The 14,031-nt window shown below is 39.9% G+C and overlaps 1 protein-coding gene across 2 annotated transcripts; it reads right to left on the reverse strand.

Annotated features, from left to right (window-relative positions):
• Positions 1–334: 334 nt before the first annotated feature.
• LOC106092361 (sperm mitochondrial-associated cysteine-rich protein-like) lies at positions 335–7,231 on the reverse strand. 2 transcript variants are annotated; one of them, XM_013259196.2, is made up of 3 exons: positions 7,117–7,221; positions 6,959–7,055; positions 335–834 (listed from the first exon to the last, which is right to left on the reverse strand). In XM_013259196.2, the coding sequence occupies exons 2-3, from the start codon at positions 7,025–7,027 to the stop codon at positions 610–612; spliced, it is 294 nt and encodes a 97-aa protein (XP_013114650.2). In that variant the 5' UTR covers positions 7,028–7,055; positions 7,117–7,221; the 3' UTR covers positions 335–609. The 2 variants fall into 2 exon arrangements, with proteins under 2 accessions (XP_013114650.2, XP_013114649.2); XM_013259195.2 differs by having other exon boundaries at positions 6,959–7,231.
• Between the last annotated feature and the right edge of the window lie 6,800 nt (positions 7,232–14,031).

The following is a 14,031-nucleotide window of genomic DNA, read 5'->3' on the forward strand; positions in this document are numbered from 1 at the left end:
CGGACGGACGGACAGACAGACGGACGGACAGACAGACAGACGGACGGACAGACAGACAGACAGACGGACGGACAGGCGGACATGGCTAGATCGACATTAAACGATATGGCGATCAAGAATATATATACCTTATGGGGTTTCAGACGCATATTTCGAGGTGTTACAAACAGAACGACGAAATTAGTATACCCCTATCCTATGGTGGAGTGTATAAAAAGTATGAAATTCAATGCAGAATTAGAAATTAGGTTGAAGTTAGGTTGCAATCCATTGTTGACCTATAAGTCGATTGAACATACTTTAGTTCACCGAACTTTAAGAAACTTCGGGGCTCTTATATTCAGACACAGGCGGTAAGAGAATCTTCATTTATTTTTCCACGTTTAATGATATGTTGATATATTCTTAGATTGTGATTCATTTATTTCTTCGAAAAAAATTTACTTAAATGGAGTCGGTGGTATTTTACTTGCATTTATGGTTGAATCTATAAAATGCCCATACACAGCGTTAAACAACACTTTGGAAGAGGTAATTAAGTAGCTAGAACTGCACATGTTTCGAGATTCCGCATCAACGATCACATGATCCTCGCTAAGATTCTGAATTTTATGAGCATGCGTTACCACTGCGTTTCCTTACTCCCATAGTCATATTGGCAAAACGCAAAGGAAATTTAGATGGACAGCAATTGGGTTTGGGAAAAGACATACAAGCTGAACGACCTTGACACAAAGCACGAGGACATTTATCCTGAAGGCCGTTACGTCGAAAACAATCACAAGTGCTGTACATGATGCCAGCACGCAATTCATGGCTCTGACACGATTTGGGCTGAAATGAAGAGAAGAAGAGGAGAACGATAGAAACTTTTTAGAGATACAAAAACATGGGAATCTGTTACTAAGGTCTATGTGAACTTTAAAGATTGCTAAGGGGTAAAACAAAGGACGGAAAAGTTAAAGTAAGCCAGAAAATAATGTCAAGGTATAGTAATGTTAGTTTTTTGTACAGATTTTTCTGATTTCTTCAACGAAATACTGTATTATTGTCAAACCAATCAGCCAAAAGAGATCATAGAAGATTGAAGTTCAACACAAATCAATCAATTTTCGCAGGAATAATATGGTCAATTTTTTTCCGGAATAAAATGGTTCACATTATGGAACGAAAAATATGACTGAATAGGAGCATTATGTTCGGCCGGGCCGAAATTTTTACACCCACCACCTCGGATACATATATTAACCACCTTTCGTCATAATACGGCGGAAAAATGCATCATTTATGAACCCATAGCAGATAAATCAAAATGTAGTCCGATCTCCACCATATTTAGGAAGGATATGTGAGGGTCTAACATAACTCATTGTGTAACCTTAAGTAGCGATATATGTATATGACAACTATTGGTTGCCCAAAAAGTAATTGCGGATTTTTTAAAAGAAAGTAAATGCATTTTTAATAAATCTTAGAATGAACTTTAATCAAACATATAATTGCCATTTTGTTCGATAACCTTTTGCCATCTTCCTGGCAAATTTAGTATTCCACGCTCATAGAACTTCTGGCCTTCTCTCCTATCTCACGTTCAGTTACATGACGTTCCAATTCGATTAATTCTTTGATTTGGTCATCATCAACTTCATTTGGCCGACCTGAAAGTGGCTCATCTTTAAGTGAAAAATCTCAAGAACGGAATTTGCGAAACCAATTTTGACACTGTCTTCCTTTTAAGGCTTTATCACCATACACATCTCGTAACTTTTTAGCAACCTGCTCCGAGTTTTTTCCTTTACGGAAATAATAAAGTAAAATATGATGAAAATGCTCCTTTGTGGGCTCCATATTAAAATTGACGCCAAACAAACAAATGTAAACAAAATTTCGCGCACTTTTTTTCTAAAGCAAGCTAAAAGTAACAGCTGATAACTGACAGAAGAAAGAATGCAATAACAGAGTCACAAGCCGTTGAAAAAATTTGTCAACGCCGACTATATGAAAAATCCGCAATTACTTTTTGGGCAACCCAATATATCCAAATATAAACCGATCTGAACTATATTGAACAGGAATCTCACAGAGCCTAACACTGCCCACTATGTAAAATTTCAATGAAATCTAATAATAAACGTGCTTTATTTTCCCATGAACTAAAATCGGGAGATTGGTATATAAGCCAGCTATATCCAAATATAGCCCTATCTTGATATCCGGTATGAATGTCGAAGGGCCTAACGCAACTCATTGTGCCTTATTTCAGCCAAACCGGTTAATAATTTCACTTTTTATGGGTCTAAAACCTTAAATCGGGTGATCGGTATATATGGTGGCTATAACCAAAAATGGACCGATCTGGACAGTTTTGAGCAGGGATGTCAAGGAGTCTAACACAACTACTACGAAATTTTCCATGAACATTCCATTAAGGGACAAGGGATACTTCTTACAGTGCGACACCTTTTTTGAGAAGTTTTTTATATGGCATAGTACCTCACGAATGTCGCCAGCATTAGGAGGGGATAACCACCGCTCAAAATTTTATGATGGTCTCTCCAGGAATGGCGACATAAGTAGCACTCTGCTTAGCAACCCTTGAAACAATTATGGCTACCATTGCCGGCATCATTTTTATACCCTCCACCATAGAATGGGGGTATACTAATCTAGTCATTCCGTTTGTAACACCTCAAAATATTCGACTAAGTGCCAATAAAGTATATATATTCTCGATGCTCTCGACATTCTGAGTCGATATAGCCATGTCCGTCTGTGGAAATCACGATAAGAGGTCAAACGAGTAAAGCTAGCCGCTTGAAATTATGCACAGACACCTAATATCGATGTAGGTCGTTAAGGATTGCAAATGGGCAATATCGGTTCAGATTTAGCTCTCATATAAACTGATCTCTCCATTTGACTTCTTGAGCCCTTATAAGCCGCAATTTTTGTCTGAAATTTTGAATGCGGTGTACTGTTACGACTTCAACAACTGTGCCAAATACGGTCTTAATCAGTCTATAAACTGATATAGCTCCCATATAAACCCATCTCCCGATTTGATTTCTTGAGCCCTTACAAGCTGCTATTTTTGTCCGATTAACAGAAATTGGACAGATAGTATTTTGTTATAACTTCCAACTCCTGTGTCAAGTACGTTTCAAATCGGTCTATAGCCTGATATAGCTCCCATATAAACCGATCTCCCGATTTGACATCTTAGGTCCTTACAAGCCGCAATATTTGTTAGATTTGGCTGAAATTTTGCATGTGGTGTTCTCTTATGACTTCTAAAACCAGTGCCAAATACGCTCCAAATCGTTCTACAACCTGATATAGCTCCCATATAAACCGGTCTCCGGATCATCCCAGAAGCTTTCATTTTTGCTGTTTTGGCAGATGTTTGGTATGTAGAATAAATTAATGCCCTTCAAATAGATAAATTTTGTATAAATTTTTATCAGAACCTATGGCGGTGGATTACCAAGATTCGGCGCAGCCGAACATAACACGCTTTTACTTGTTATTGCTGGTTCCGAACGGAGTGCCCCATAGCGACACCACTTTGTAGAGATGTTTTAACTTGGCACGATACCTCACAAATATGGCCAGCATAAGTAAGGGGAAAACCATCGCTGAAAATTTGTCTGATATCACGGCGGGATTTGATCCCAGGCTTTCGGTGTTATAGGCTTTCACGCTTACCTCTGCGCCACGGTGGCCTCCTAACACAACTAACTATACAGAATTTCTTCTTGTTATTGCTGGGTCCGAACGGTGTGCCCCATAGCGACACCACTTTGTACAGATGTTTTAACTTGGCATGATACCTAACAAATATAGCAAGCATTAGTAAGGGGAAAACCATCGCTGAAAATTTGTCGGGATTTGATCTCAAGTGTTTGGCGTCACAGGCGTTCGGCGTCACAGGCGGTCATGCTAACCTCTGCGCCACGGTAGCCACTTACACAACTAGCCAGCATAAGTAAGGGGAACCATCGCTGAAAATTTGTCTGATACTAACGCCGGGATTTGATCCCAGGCGTTCGGCGTCACAGGCGGTCATGCTAACCTCTGCGCCACGGTGGCCTCCTAACACAACTAACTATACAGAATTTCTGCGCAATTAGACAATAAATGCGCATATTATGGGCCAAAGACCATAAAACGAAAGATCAGTCCATTTGGTAGCTATATCCGAATTTGAAGTGATCGTGGCCTTACTGAACAAGGATGACGAGAGGCCTAACACAACTCACTGTCTCAAATTTCAGCAAAATTGGATAATAAATGTGGCTTTGATGGGCAAATCGGAATATATGGCAGCTATATCCAAATCTGAACCGCTCTGGGCCGTATTCAACAAAGCTCTTAAATTTCAACAAAGTCGGATAATAAATGTGGCTTTTATGGGCCTAAGAACCTAAATCGGAGGATCGGTCTATATGGCAGCTATATCCAAATCTGGACCGATGAGGGCGATAATTCAGAAGTATATCGAAGGGCCTAACACAACTCACTGTCCCAAATTTGAACAAACTCGGATAATAAATGTGGCTTTTATGGGCCAAAGACCCTAAATCCGAGGATCGGTCTATATGGCAACTATATCCAAATCTGGACCGATCTGAGCCAAATTGACGAATGATGTCGAAGGGCCTAACACAACTCACTGTCCCAAATTTCAGCAAAACTCAACAATAAAAATTTTATAAGCCTAAGACCTCAAATCGGTATATAAGGGGGCTATATCCAACTATCAAGGCCGATGTAGCCTATTTTCGATCTTAACCTGTCTATGGACAAGAAAAGAATCTGTGAAAAATTTCAGCTAAATATCTCAACTCTTCACCATAGGATGGGGGGTATACTAATTTCATCATTTCTTTTGTAACACCTCGAAATATGCGTCTAAGACCCCATTTAGTATATATATTCTTGATCGTAATGACATTTTAAGTCGATTTAGCCATGTCCATTCGTATGTCCGTCCGTCTGTTTGTCGAAAGCACGCTAACTTTCGAAGGAGTAAAGCTAGCCGCTTCAAATTTTGCACAAATACTTCATATTAGTGTAGGTCGGTTGGGATTGTAAATGGGCCATATCGGTCTGCATTTTGATATAGCTGTCATATAGACCGATCTTGGATCTTGACTTCTTGAGCTTCTAGAGTGCGCAATTCCTTTCCGATTGGAATGAAATTTCGCACGAACTATTTTGTTATGATATCCAACAACTGTGCCAACTATGGTTCAAGTCGGTGCATAACCTGATAGAGCTGCCATATAAACCGATCTTGGGTCTTGACTTCTTGAGCTTCTAGAGGGCGCAATTTTTATCCGATTGGAATGAATTTTTGCACGAAATATTTTGTTATGATATCCAATAACTGTGCCAAGTATGGTTCAAATAGGTTCATAAGCTGATATAGCTATCATATAAACCGATCTGGCATCTTGACTTCTTGAGCTTCTAGAGAGCGTAATTCTTATCCGAAACTTTACATGACGTATTTTATTCTTACTTTCAACAACTGTGTCAAATAAGGTTCTAATCGGTTCGTAACCCGATATAGCTGCCATATAAACCGATCTAGGGTCTTGACTTCTTAAGCCTCTAGAGGGCACAATTCTTATCCGATTTGAATGAATTTTTGCACGAAGTATTTTGTTATAATATCAACCAACTGTGTGAAGTGTGGCTTAAATCGGTAGATGTTTTGATATAGCTGCCATATAACCCGATCATGGGTCTTGACTTCTTGAGCCTCTGAGGGCGCAATTCTCGTCCGATTTGACTGAAATTTTGCACATAGTGTTTTGGTATCTCTTCCAATAACTGTGTTCAGTATGGTTGAAATCGGTTCATAATCTAGTATAGCTGTCATATAAACCGATCTGGGATCTTAACTTCTTGAGCCTCTAGAGGGCGCAATTCTTATCCGATTCGGCTAAAATGTTGACCGTAGTGTTTTGTTATGATATCTAACAACTGTGCCAAGTGTGGCTTAAATCGGTAGATGTTTTGATATAGCTGCCATGTAACCCGATCATGGGTCTTGACTTCTTGAGCCTCTAGAGGGCGCAATTCTCATCCGATTTGTCAGAAATTTTGTACAACGGCTTCTCTCATGACTTTCAACATAAGTGTTTAATATGGTCTGAATCGATCAATAGCTTGATACAGCTCCCATATAAACAGATCTCCCGGTTTTGCTTCTTAAGCCCTTATAAGGCGCAATTCTTATCCGAATGAATGCAAATATCGCACAATGACTTGACTACAATGTTCAGCATTCATTTATAGTCCGAAACGGACTATAACTTGATTTGGCTCCAATAGCCTAACAGTTCTTATTCAATATTCTGTTTGCCTAAAAACTCGACTCGCATAGAACTCGACAAATGGTGAAGGGTATATAAGATTCGGCCCGGCCGAACTTAGCTCTCTCTTAGTTGTTATTGCTGGTTCCGAATGGTGGGCCCCATTGCGACTTGGTTACATAGCAGAATACCTCACAAATGTAGCCATCACTAGGAGGGGATGAATACAGCTATACAGAATTTCTGCGCAATTAGACAATAAGTGCGCGTAATATGGGCCTAGACCTAGATCAGTCTAAATGGACGCTATATTCAAATCTGAACCGATCTGGGTCGTATTGAACAAGGATGTCGAGAGGCCTAACCCAACTCGCTGTCCCATATTTCAGCAAAGTCCGATAAAAAATGTTGCTTTAATGGGCCTAAGACCTTAAAACGACAAATCGGTACATATGGGGTCTATATCAAGATATAGGCCGTTGTAGCCCATTTTCGAACTTAACCTCTCTATAGACAAAGAAAAATCTGTGCAAAATTTAAGCTAAATATCTCCATTTTTAAAGCTTGTATCGTCATTTCAACAGACAGACGGTTGGACATGGCTAAATCGCCTAGAAAAATCCATGAAAACTTACCTGAGAGGGTGGACAGCATGGTTCACATGCACAGCATGGTCCACAGGGAGCGCAGCAAGCATCGCACATGTTGAGATGGAATTTTTTTTTTATCAAACTAGAAAATATGAAAAATTCTTAAGGACACTAGGACAGAAGTTCCACAAGATTTGGCTCACAATAGTCAAGATTTGGAAAGGAAAATTTTGAATTTTTTTTTATAGATTTTTCAAAAAGTTTTATGAAAGAGGAATGACGTGACGTTCTAGTTTAAATTTAGAAAATGAATAAGGAAAATTTTTGAGAAAAAAACCCAATACTAAGAATTGATTTTCCAAGCATATGTCATAATTAAATAATTTTTTGTAGAAAGTATTTTTGTTGCAGGTGTTACAATACTCTACACTACCACTGTGGTACAGGGCATTATAACTTTGTGCACTTGTTTGCCACCGTAGCACAGAAGTTATCATGTCCGTCTATGACGCTGAACGTCTGGGATCGAATCCTGGCGAGACCATCGGAAAGAAATGTTCAGCGGTTGTTTTTCCCTCCTAATGCTGGCAACATTTGTGATGTACTATGCTATGCAAAAACTTTTATCCAAAGAGGTGTCGCACTGCGGCACGCCATTCAGACTTGGCTATAAAAAGGAGGCCCTTATCATTGAGCTTAAACTTGAATCGAACTGCACTCATTGATATGTGAGAAGTTTCTTCCTGTTCCTTAGTGGAATGTTCATGGGTAAAATTTGCAATTTTGAATTTGTTTGCAACGCTATGAAGGAGAAGAGCTAGACCCATTGATAAGTATACCGATCGACTCAGCATCTCTTTCTGATGCGATTTAGCCATGTCCGTCTTATATTCTTGTAATCAAGATACAGATCGCATTTGTTCTCCGAGTGTCATAAAATTATGCACACATTACTGATTTAGTCCAAGGACAAACGCTATTGATTTTTAGATTTTCAAAAAATCGGTCCAGTTTCAGATGTAGTTTAGGGTCCTGAGCCATAGAAGGTAAATTTTTTAACCGATTTAGCAGAAACTTGGTTCAATTATGTTAAGACCCTCGATACCAGTGCTGAGTATGGTTGAAATCGGATTAGATCCGGATTTGGCTGCCATATATAACAATCTCCAGATTTAAGGTCTTGAGCCCAAAGTAGGAGCATTTTTACCCTATTTCGCTGGAATTTGGAAAAGTGAGTTTTATTCAACCGCACGAAACTCCTACCGATTATGGACGAGATCGGAACTGGCTGTGATATTGATGGCATATAGACCGATCTCCCAATTTAAGGTCTTGGCTCATAAAACCTTTGTTATAACCTATTTTGTTTTGGTACTGAGACCGATATCCAAACCAAGGATGGTTAACATCAGACCTTAATTACATAGCTGTCATATAAACACATTTGCCGATTTTGGATTTCAAGCCCGATTTTGCTCAAATTTGGAAGTGTTAGTTGGAATAGGCTTTCCGATATTCAGACCCGGTATGGTCCTCATCAGATCATAAGTATACAGTGGCACAGGAAAGTCTGCATAAACTTCTCAAAAAAACAAAATTTGTGTCTGAGCTGAAAATTCTTTGGGCGAGTAGAAGTTTCGACTCCTTTAAGTCGGCAGGCCTTTATGATTTATCACCGGTTGAATTACAAGCTAAGTCTGATAGACTGTTTCCCTGGCTTAGGGAGATATACTATGCTTCTATCAGAATGTCATATATGCCTGTTTGATGGAGGGACACGAAGGTCATGTTCATTCCGAAAGCAGGAAAACTGTACCACACGAAGTCGAAACATTTTCCTTCTATTGGTCTGTCATCCTTTATGATGAATACTCTTGAGAGGTCGATAGAGACATATAGTAAAGGCAAATCCACTGAAACAACCCTTCACGACCTAGTCGGCTACATAGAGGATTCTCTCTCTGTCAAGGAATATACAATGGTAGCATTTCTCGACATTGAAGGTGCTTTCAATAATGTAAAACCGACGTCAATCATAAAGGAGTTGGAGTTTCTAGGCATCAACTCTGCCGTAAAAAAGTTTATTAATACCTTACTTACTAAAAGATGCATTGCGTCGGGCTTGGGATTTGTGGATCTAAAAAGATGGGTCAGTAGAGAAACACCTCAAGAAAGTGTACTGTCTTCTCTACTTTGGAATATAGCCATTAACAAAATATTAATGTCTCTGCAAGAGAAGGGCGTAAAAGTGGTCGCTTATGCTCATGAAGTGGCAATTGCGGTTAGGGCTAAGTTCCTCAGCTCTCTAAGAGATTTACTTCAGGAAGCTCAACGTGCATTAGCAAAATGGGCTACCGAATGTGGTCTAGGTATAAATCCGTGCAAGACAGAAGTAGTTCTTTTCAGCAGAAGATACAAGTTGCCTACAGTGGAACCAGTCTCCTTGGGTGAAGAGAATATTCTATTACCAGAAAACGCAAAATACCTGGGTGTTTTGCTGGACAAGAAATTGAACTTCAAATCCAACATTTTGGAAAGGGCAAGAAAGGCCACTCTTGCCCCATATATCTGCAAGAGAGCCATTAGCAAAAGTTCGGGGCTTAGACTGCGTGTCATGCTCTGGGTATATACGGCAGTTGTCTGATCTATAATGCTATATGGTGTTGTGGTCTGGTGGACGGCGCTTCAAATTTCCACCTACTGCTCAATACTTAATCGGATCCAAAGGATGGTTTGTTTGTGCATCGCAGCAGGGCAGGTCTGCTGGAAGGCGCTTCAAAAGTTCACCTACTGCTCAATACTTAGCCGGATCCAAAAGATGTCTTGTTTGTTATGGTGTACAACCGCGGTTATGATGTACAACCGCACTGATGCACTAAATTCAATGCTTCATCTTATGCCCCTGGACATTGTTGCTACCCAAATTGCAGCGACCACTGCCGTGAGGTTAAGGGAGTTTTCTCATTGGTCATGTGGCGGCTACGGACACTGTGTTAACCTTGATGCCATATCCCATGTTCCGGGCAGTGTGGACTACACCCTACCCGAGCCGCTTTTTGATAAAACTGACTGTACCACTATTCCTGATAGAAACGATTGGAACTACGGTATCCCTTGTAACAGAAGTTACATAGACTTCTATATGGATGGTTCCACACTAAACAGCCAGGTGGGCTCTGCAGGGATACTCTAAAGATCTAGAACTGGTCATATCGAAAAGGTTACCCTACCACTGCAGTGTGTATCAAGCGGAGATCCTTGCAATTAAGAAAGTGGTGGAATGGCTGAGATATAATGCCATTTCAACGAGTATGGTTCCCATCAGACTACATTTAGATGTTGCTGTCATATTGGCCGATCTGTTATTCACATTAATTACCCTATTAGACTAAATTCACTCATAAAAAATTTATAATATAGCTCAAGAAGAGATGTCCTCTTCTACCGTTTTTTGGGAACTCAGTGCAACTTCTCTGGACTTAGCAACGAAGCTAAGTGGCCAACAATAAGATTTCACATACCAAAAGGATTTCATTGCCATAATCCATCCTACATCATCCATCATTGCTTCAGCATACGCACCAAAACGGACATGGGTGGCCACAACTGATCAGATTACACTTTAATCCCATTTCTTTACTATTGACAACTGGAAGGCAACTAAAGTAGAGAGCTCTTAAGAATAACACTTCAACCTTATGGGCAATCAGAGCATCCTAAAGAGTAGCGCATAACAGAGCAACATGGAGTTATGCTCTCTTAAAACCGGAGTGAGTATGAAAAAATTAAACCAATTTACCGAAGTTGTATCGCATTGCCGCCAAACCCATTTTAGCCGATAATAACATTGTGGAGCACTTATACAACAGCATGAGGAAAACACTTCAATGTCACCAAATTGTGGTTTGGGGCCAATTGCACACACACACACACACACACATAGACTCACACATGTTTACCCTACATACATACACAATGCTGTCAAATTCGTGTTACACGCCCTTACAATTCGTGCACCTAGGATGCTATAATGCTCTGCCCTGTAACATAAATGGGAGAATTTCCCTCAACGACTCTCCACTGTGCCATGAAATTCCAATCTCTTTCGAAATTTACTCATCACGGTAAAACCCCTTTTTTTAGGCTCTCTTCAATGTGAGTGAGTCTCTGATTTTAATTTGGTGAAAGTGAATTTTCTAATTATTGTCAGTTACTGTGTCAAATTTGACAGTTCACTGTCGATTGACCTAGCCTTCCGTTCGTCCATCCGTCTGTCTGTCTGCCTGTCTGCCTTTTGTTATGTTTCATGGTTGATGGGCATAAACAAACCCTTGTACGCATGACCTGCCATGCCTTTTTTTTTTGTTTTTGCTGCCAACCAATTTTACCAAGTGAGAAAAATCAAAGGAAATCTGCAAAAACGGAACTGACCGTCTCTTATTCAATGCCTAGCGATTTGGGTGTGTATGGGTGTTGAGTGATTACAAAGAGATTTCTTCCTTCCGTTAAGTAGGGTCGTCCTTTGTTTATCACATAATTGCAGGATGAAACCACGTGTTGATATGCTTTTTGTGACATGCGCAGAGCATAACCTTCAAAATCCTTTCTTTGCTAGGATGCTGTCAAGCTAGAGCTCTCACCATTACATTGGCAAATTAACTCTCATTTACTCGCTTGCTCTCTGCAGCATCCGGCGTATTTGCTGCGCACTGACTCTGTGCCCAATTTCATACTTTGGTTTGTTTGTTGCAAACGCTCTGTGAACGTAATCAAAACATAGTTAACCTATACTCTGTGACCTAATCTGGCTCAACTGAAGGTATGTGTATGTACGTACGAAAGCCAGGGTGGCCAAATGCAAGATATTTTTTTTTTGTGTTGATAAAATATACAGAGATTTGGCAACATAAAGGGGTTTTCCAACAAGAGGCGATTCGGTAGCTATCACTTTTGTAGCTTTTATTCTTGGACATTTGAGAAGTTAAAACTACGCCATTGCTAACAAGCAAGGAAAGCAAAAGTCAGACGTAGTCGACTGTATAATACCCTACACCACCAAGTCTACGAACTGCTTTTAATACAAAACGTAAGATTTTCTTACGATAGGATCTAAATTGTGGCTCCACAGCCTTAAAGGTCATATCGGATGAAAGATGTGTATGGAAGCTACATCTAAATTTTGTCATGATAGGATCAAAATTTTGGCTTCTACAGCCTCAAAAAGTCACATCGGATGAAAGATAAATATGTAAACCATATCAAGATTGACGAAATTTAGAATATGTGTCGGACCGAAATTAAGGCTACTACAGCCTTAAAAGGCTACAATGGATGAAAGATATATATGGCAGCTATATCTAAACCAGGATATACTCAGTCTTTCACTGGGTATATGTTGCATTTGTCAGACGTATAATGCTATATGGTGTTGTGGCCTGGTGGACGGTGCTTCAAAAGTCCACCTACTGTTTAATACTCAACCGGATGCAAAGAATGACTTATTTGTGATTAACAGCCGCACTGGGGACGACACCATCTGATGCACTGAATTTGATGCTACACCTAATGCCACTGGATATTGTGGCGAGGCAAACTGTGGCGACCACTGCTCTGAGGCTAAGGGAGCTTTCTCTTTGGTCATGTGGCGCCTACGGACACTGTGTTATCTTTGATACAACGTTCAATATGCTCAGCAGTGTTTATTCCATATTGTCTGTGCCTCTTTTCGATAAAAAAAAAAATACTGTACCACTATTCCTAATACGAGTAGAAATCATTGTGCAGAGTTTCAACCAAATCGAATCAGAATTGCGCCCTATAGGGGGTTCAAGAAATAAAATCCAGAGATCGGTTTATATGGAAAATATATCAGGCTATCGACGGATTCAGACCATATTTTACACGCATGTTACAGATTGTAGAAGAATTCGGTATACAAAATTTCAGGCTCAAAAAGAATAATCGAGAGATCGGTTAATATGAAACTACGAAATCGCTGGTGATAGAAGTTACATAGACTTCAATACGGATAATTCTAAATCAGGCGATCCGGTGGGCTTTGGGGTGTACTCTTAAGAACTAGGACTGGTCAAATTGAGAAGATTACCTGAACCCGAACTATAGTGTGTATCAAGCAGAGATCCTTGCAATGAAAGAAGTGGTGGGATGGATAAGATATAATGTCGTAAAGTCGGTTGGAATTAATATCTTCCCAGACAGCCAGGCAACCTTTAAATCCCTGGAGAACGTGTTAAAATGGCGATAAGTGTTTCCCGAACATAATTTTATGAAACAAATTATAAGAATACAAACCTCAACTTTATAAATTGAGTGCTGTCCGACTCCAATTGAAGCTCCATGAGAAGGGGATCCCCTCTTTTATTCGCCGAGTCCTAGCGGCGTGTCACTGAAAAGTAACACCTCTTTGTTGAGAACTAGTGCGCAGCTTAAATACTCACAAATGTTGCCAGTATTTGATAACCAATGCTTAAAAATGTTTTATGGTGTTCTCGCCGGTGGGACCCAGGTGTTTGCTTGCGATAGGCGGGCATGCCAACCTATGCACCACGGTGGCTCCCCGCCATCGACTGTCGCAGATCTCTCAAGCATTCCAAAACTATGTGGCTAAATCTAGACTTGGTCAACCGTTTTGCTGTCGCTGGCTAGAACAAATGTCTCAGTCATTGTGTCCGTCATAACAGATCTCATCCGAAAATATGCTGACAGACTGAAGTCTTCAGACTATCAGTAACGATTTTTGCCGAAGCTGTGAGAACGTTGAGAAAAAATAAACTATTGGGTTGCCCAAAAAGTAATTGCGGATTTTTTAAAAGAAAGTAAATGCATTTTTAATAAAACTTAGAATGAACTTTAATCAAATATACTTTTTTTACACTTTTTTTCTAAAGCAAGCTAAAAGTAACAGCTGATAGCTGACAGAAGAAAGAATGCAATTACAGAGTCACAAGCTGTGAAAAAATTTGTCAACGCCGACTATATGAAAAATCCGCAATTACTTTTTGGGCAACCCAATATAAAACATCTGCCAGAAGGAGTTCCACTTTAGGGTCTCTTTTCTTTGAGAACTTGTCTGATTGTTGGGCTTTTTAAAGCGATCT

Source organism: Stomoxys calcitrans, chromosome 4 (genome assembly GCF_963082655.1).
Source record: "Stomoxys calcitrans chromosome 4, idStoCalc2.1, whole genome shotgun sequence".
Taxonomy (NCBI): Eukaryota; Metazoa; Arthropoda; class Insecta; order Diptera; family Muscidae; genus Stomoxys; species Stomoxys calcitrans.

Coding starts and splice junctions, on each gene's coding strand:
- LOC106092361 (XM_013259195.2), bottom strand. CDS start 7,027: ATGTGCGATGCTTGCTGCGCTCCCTGTGGACCATGCTGTGCATGTGAA. Junction 835..6,958: donor CATGCTGTCCACCCTCTCAG/GTAAGTTTTCAT, acceptor TCTTCATTTCAG/CCCAAATCGTGTCAGAGCCA.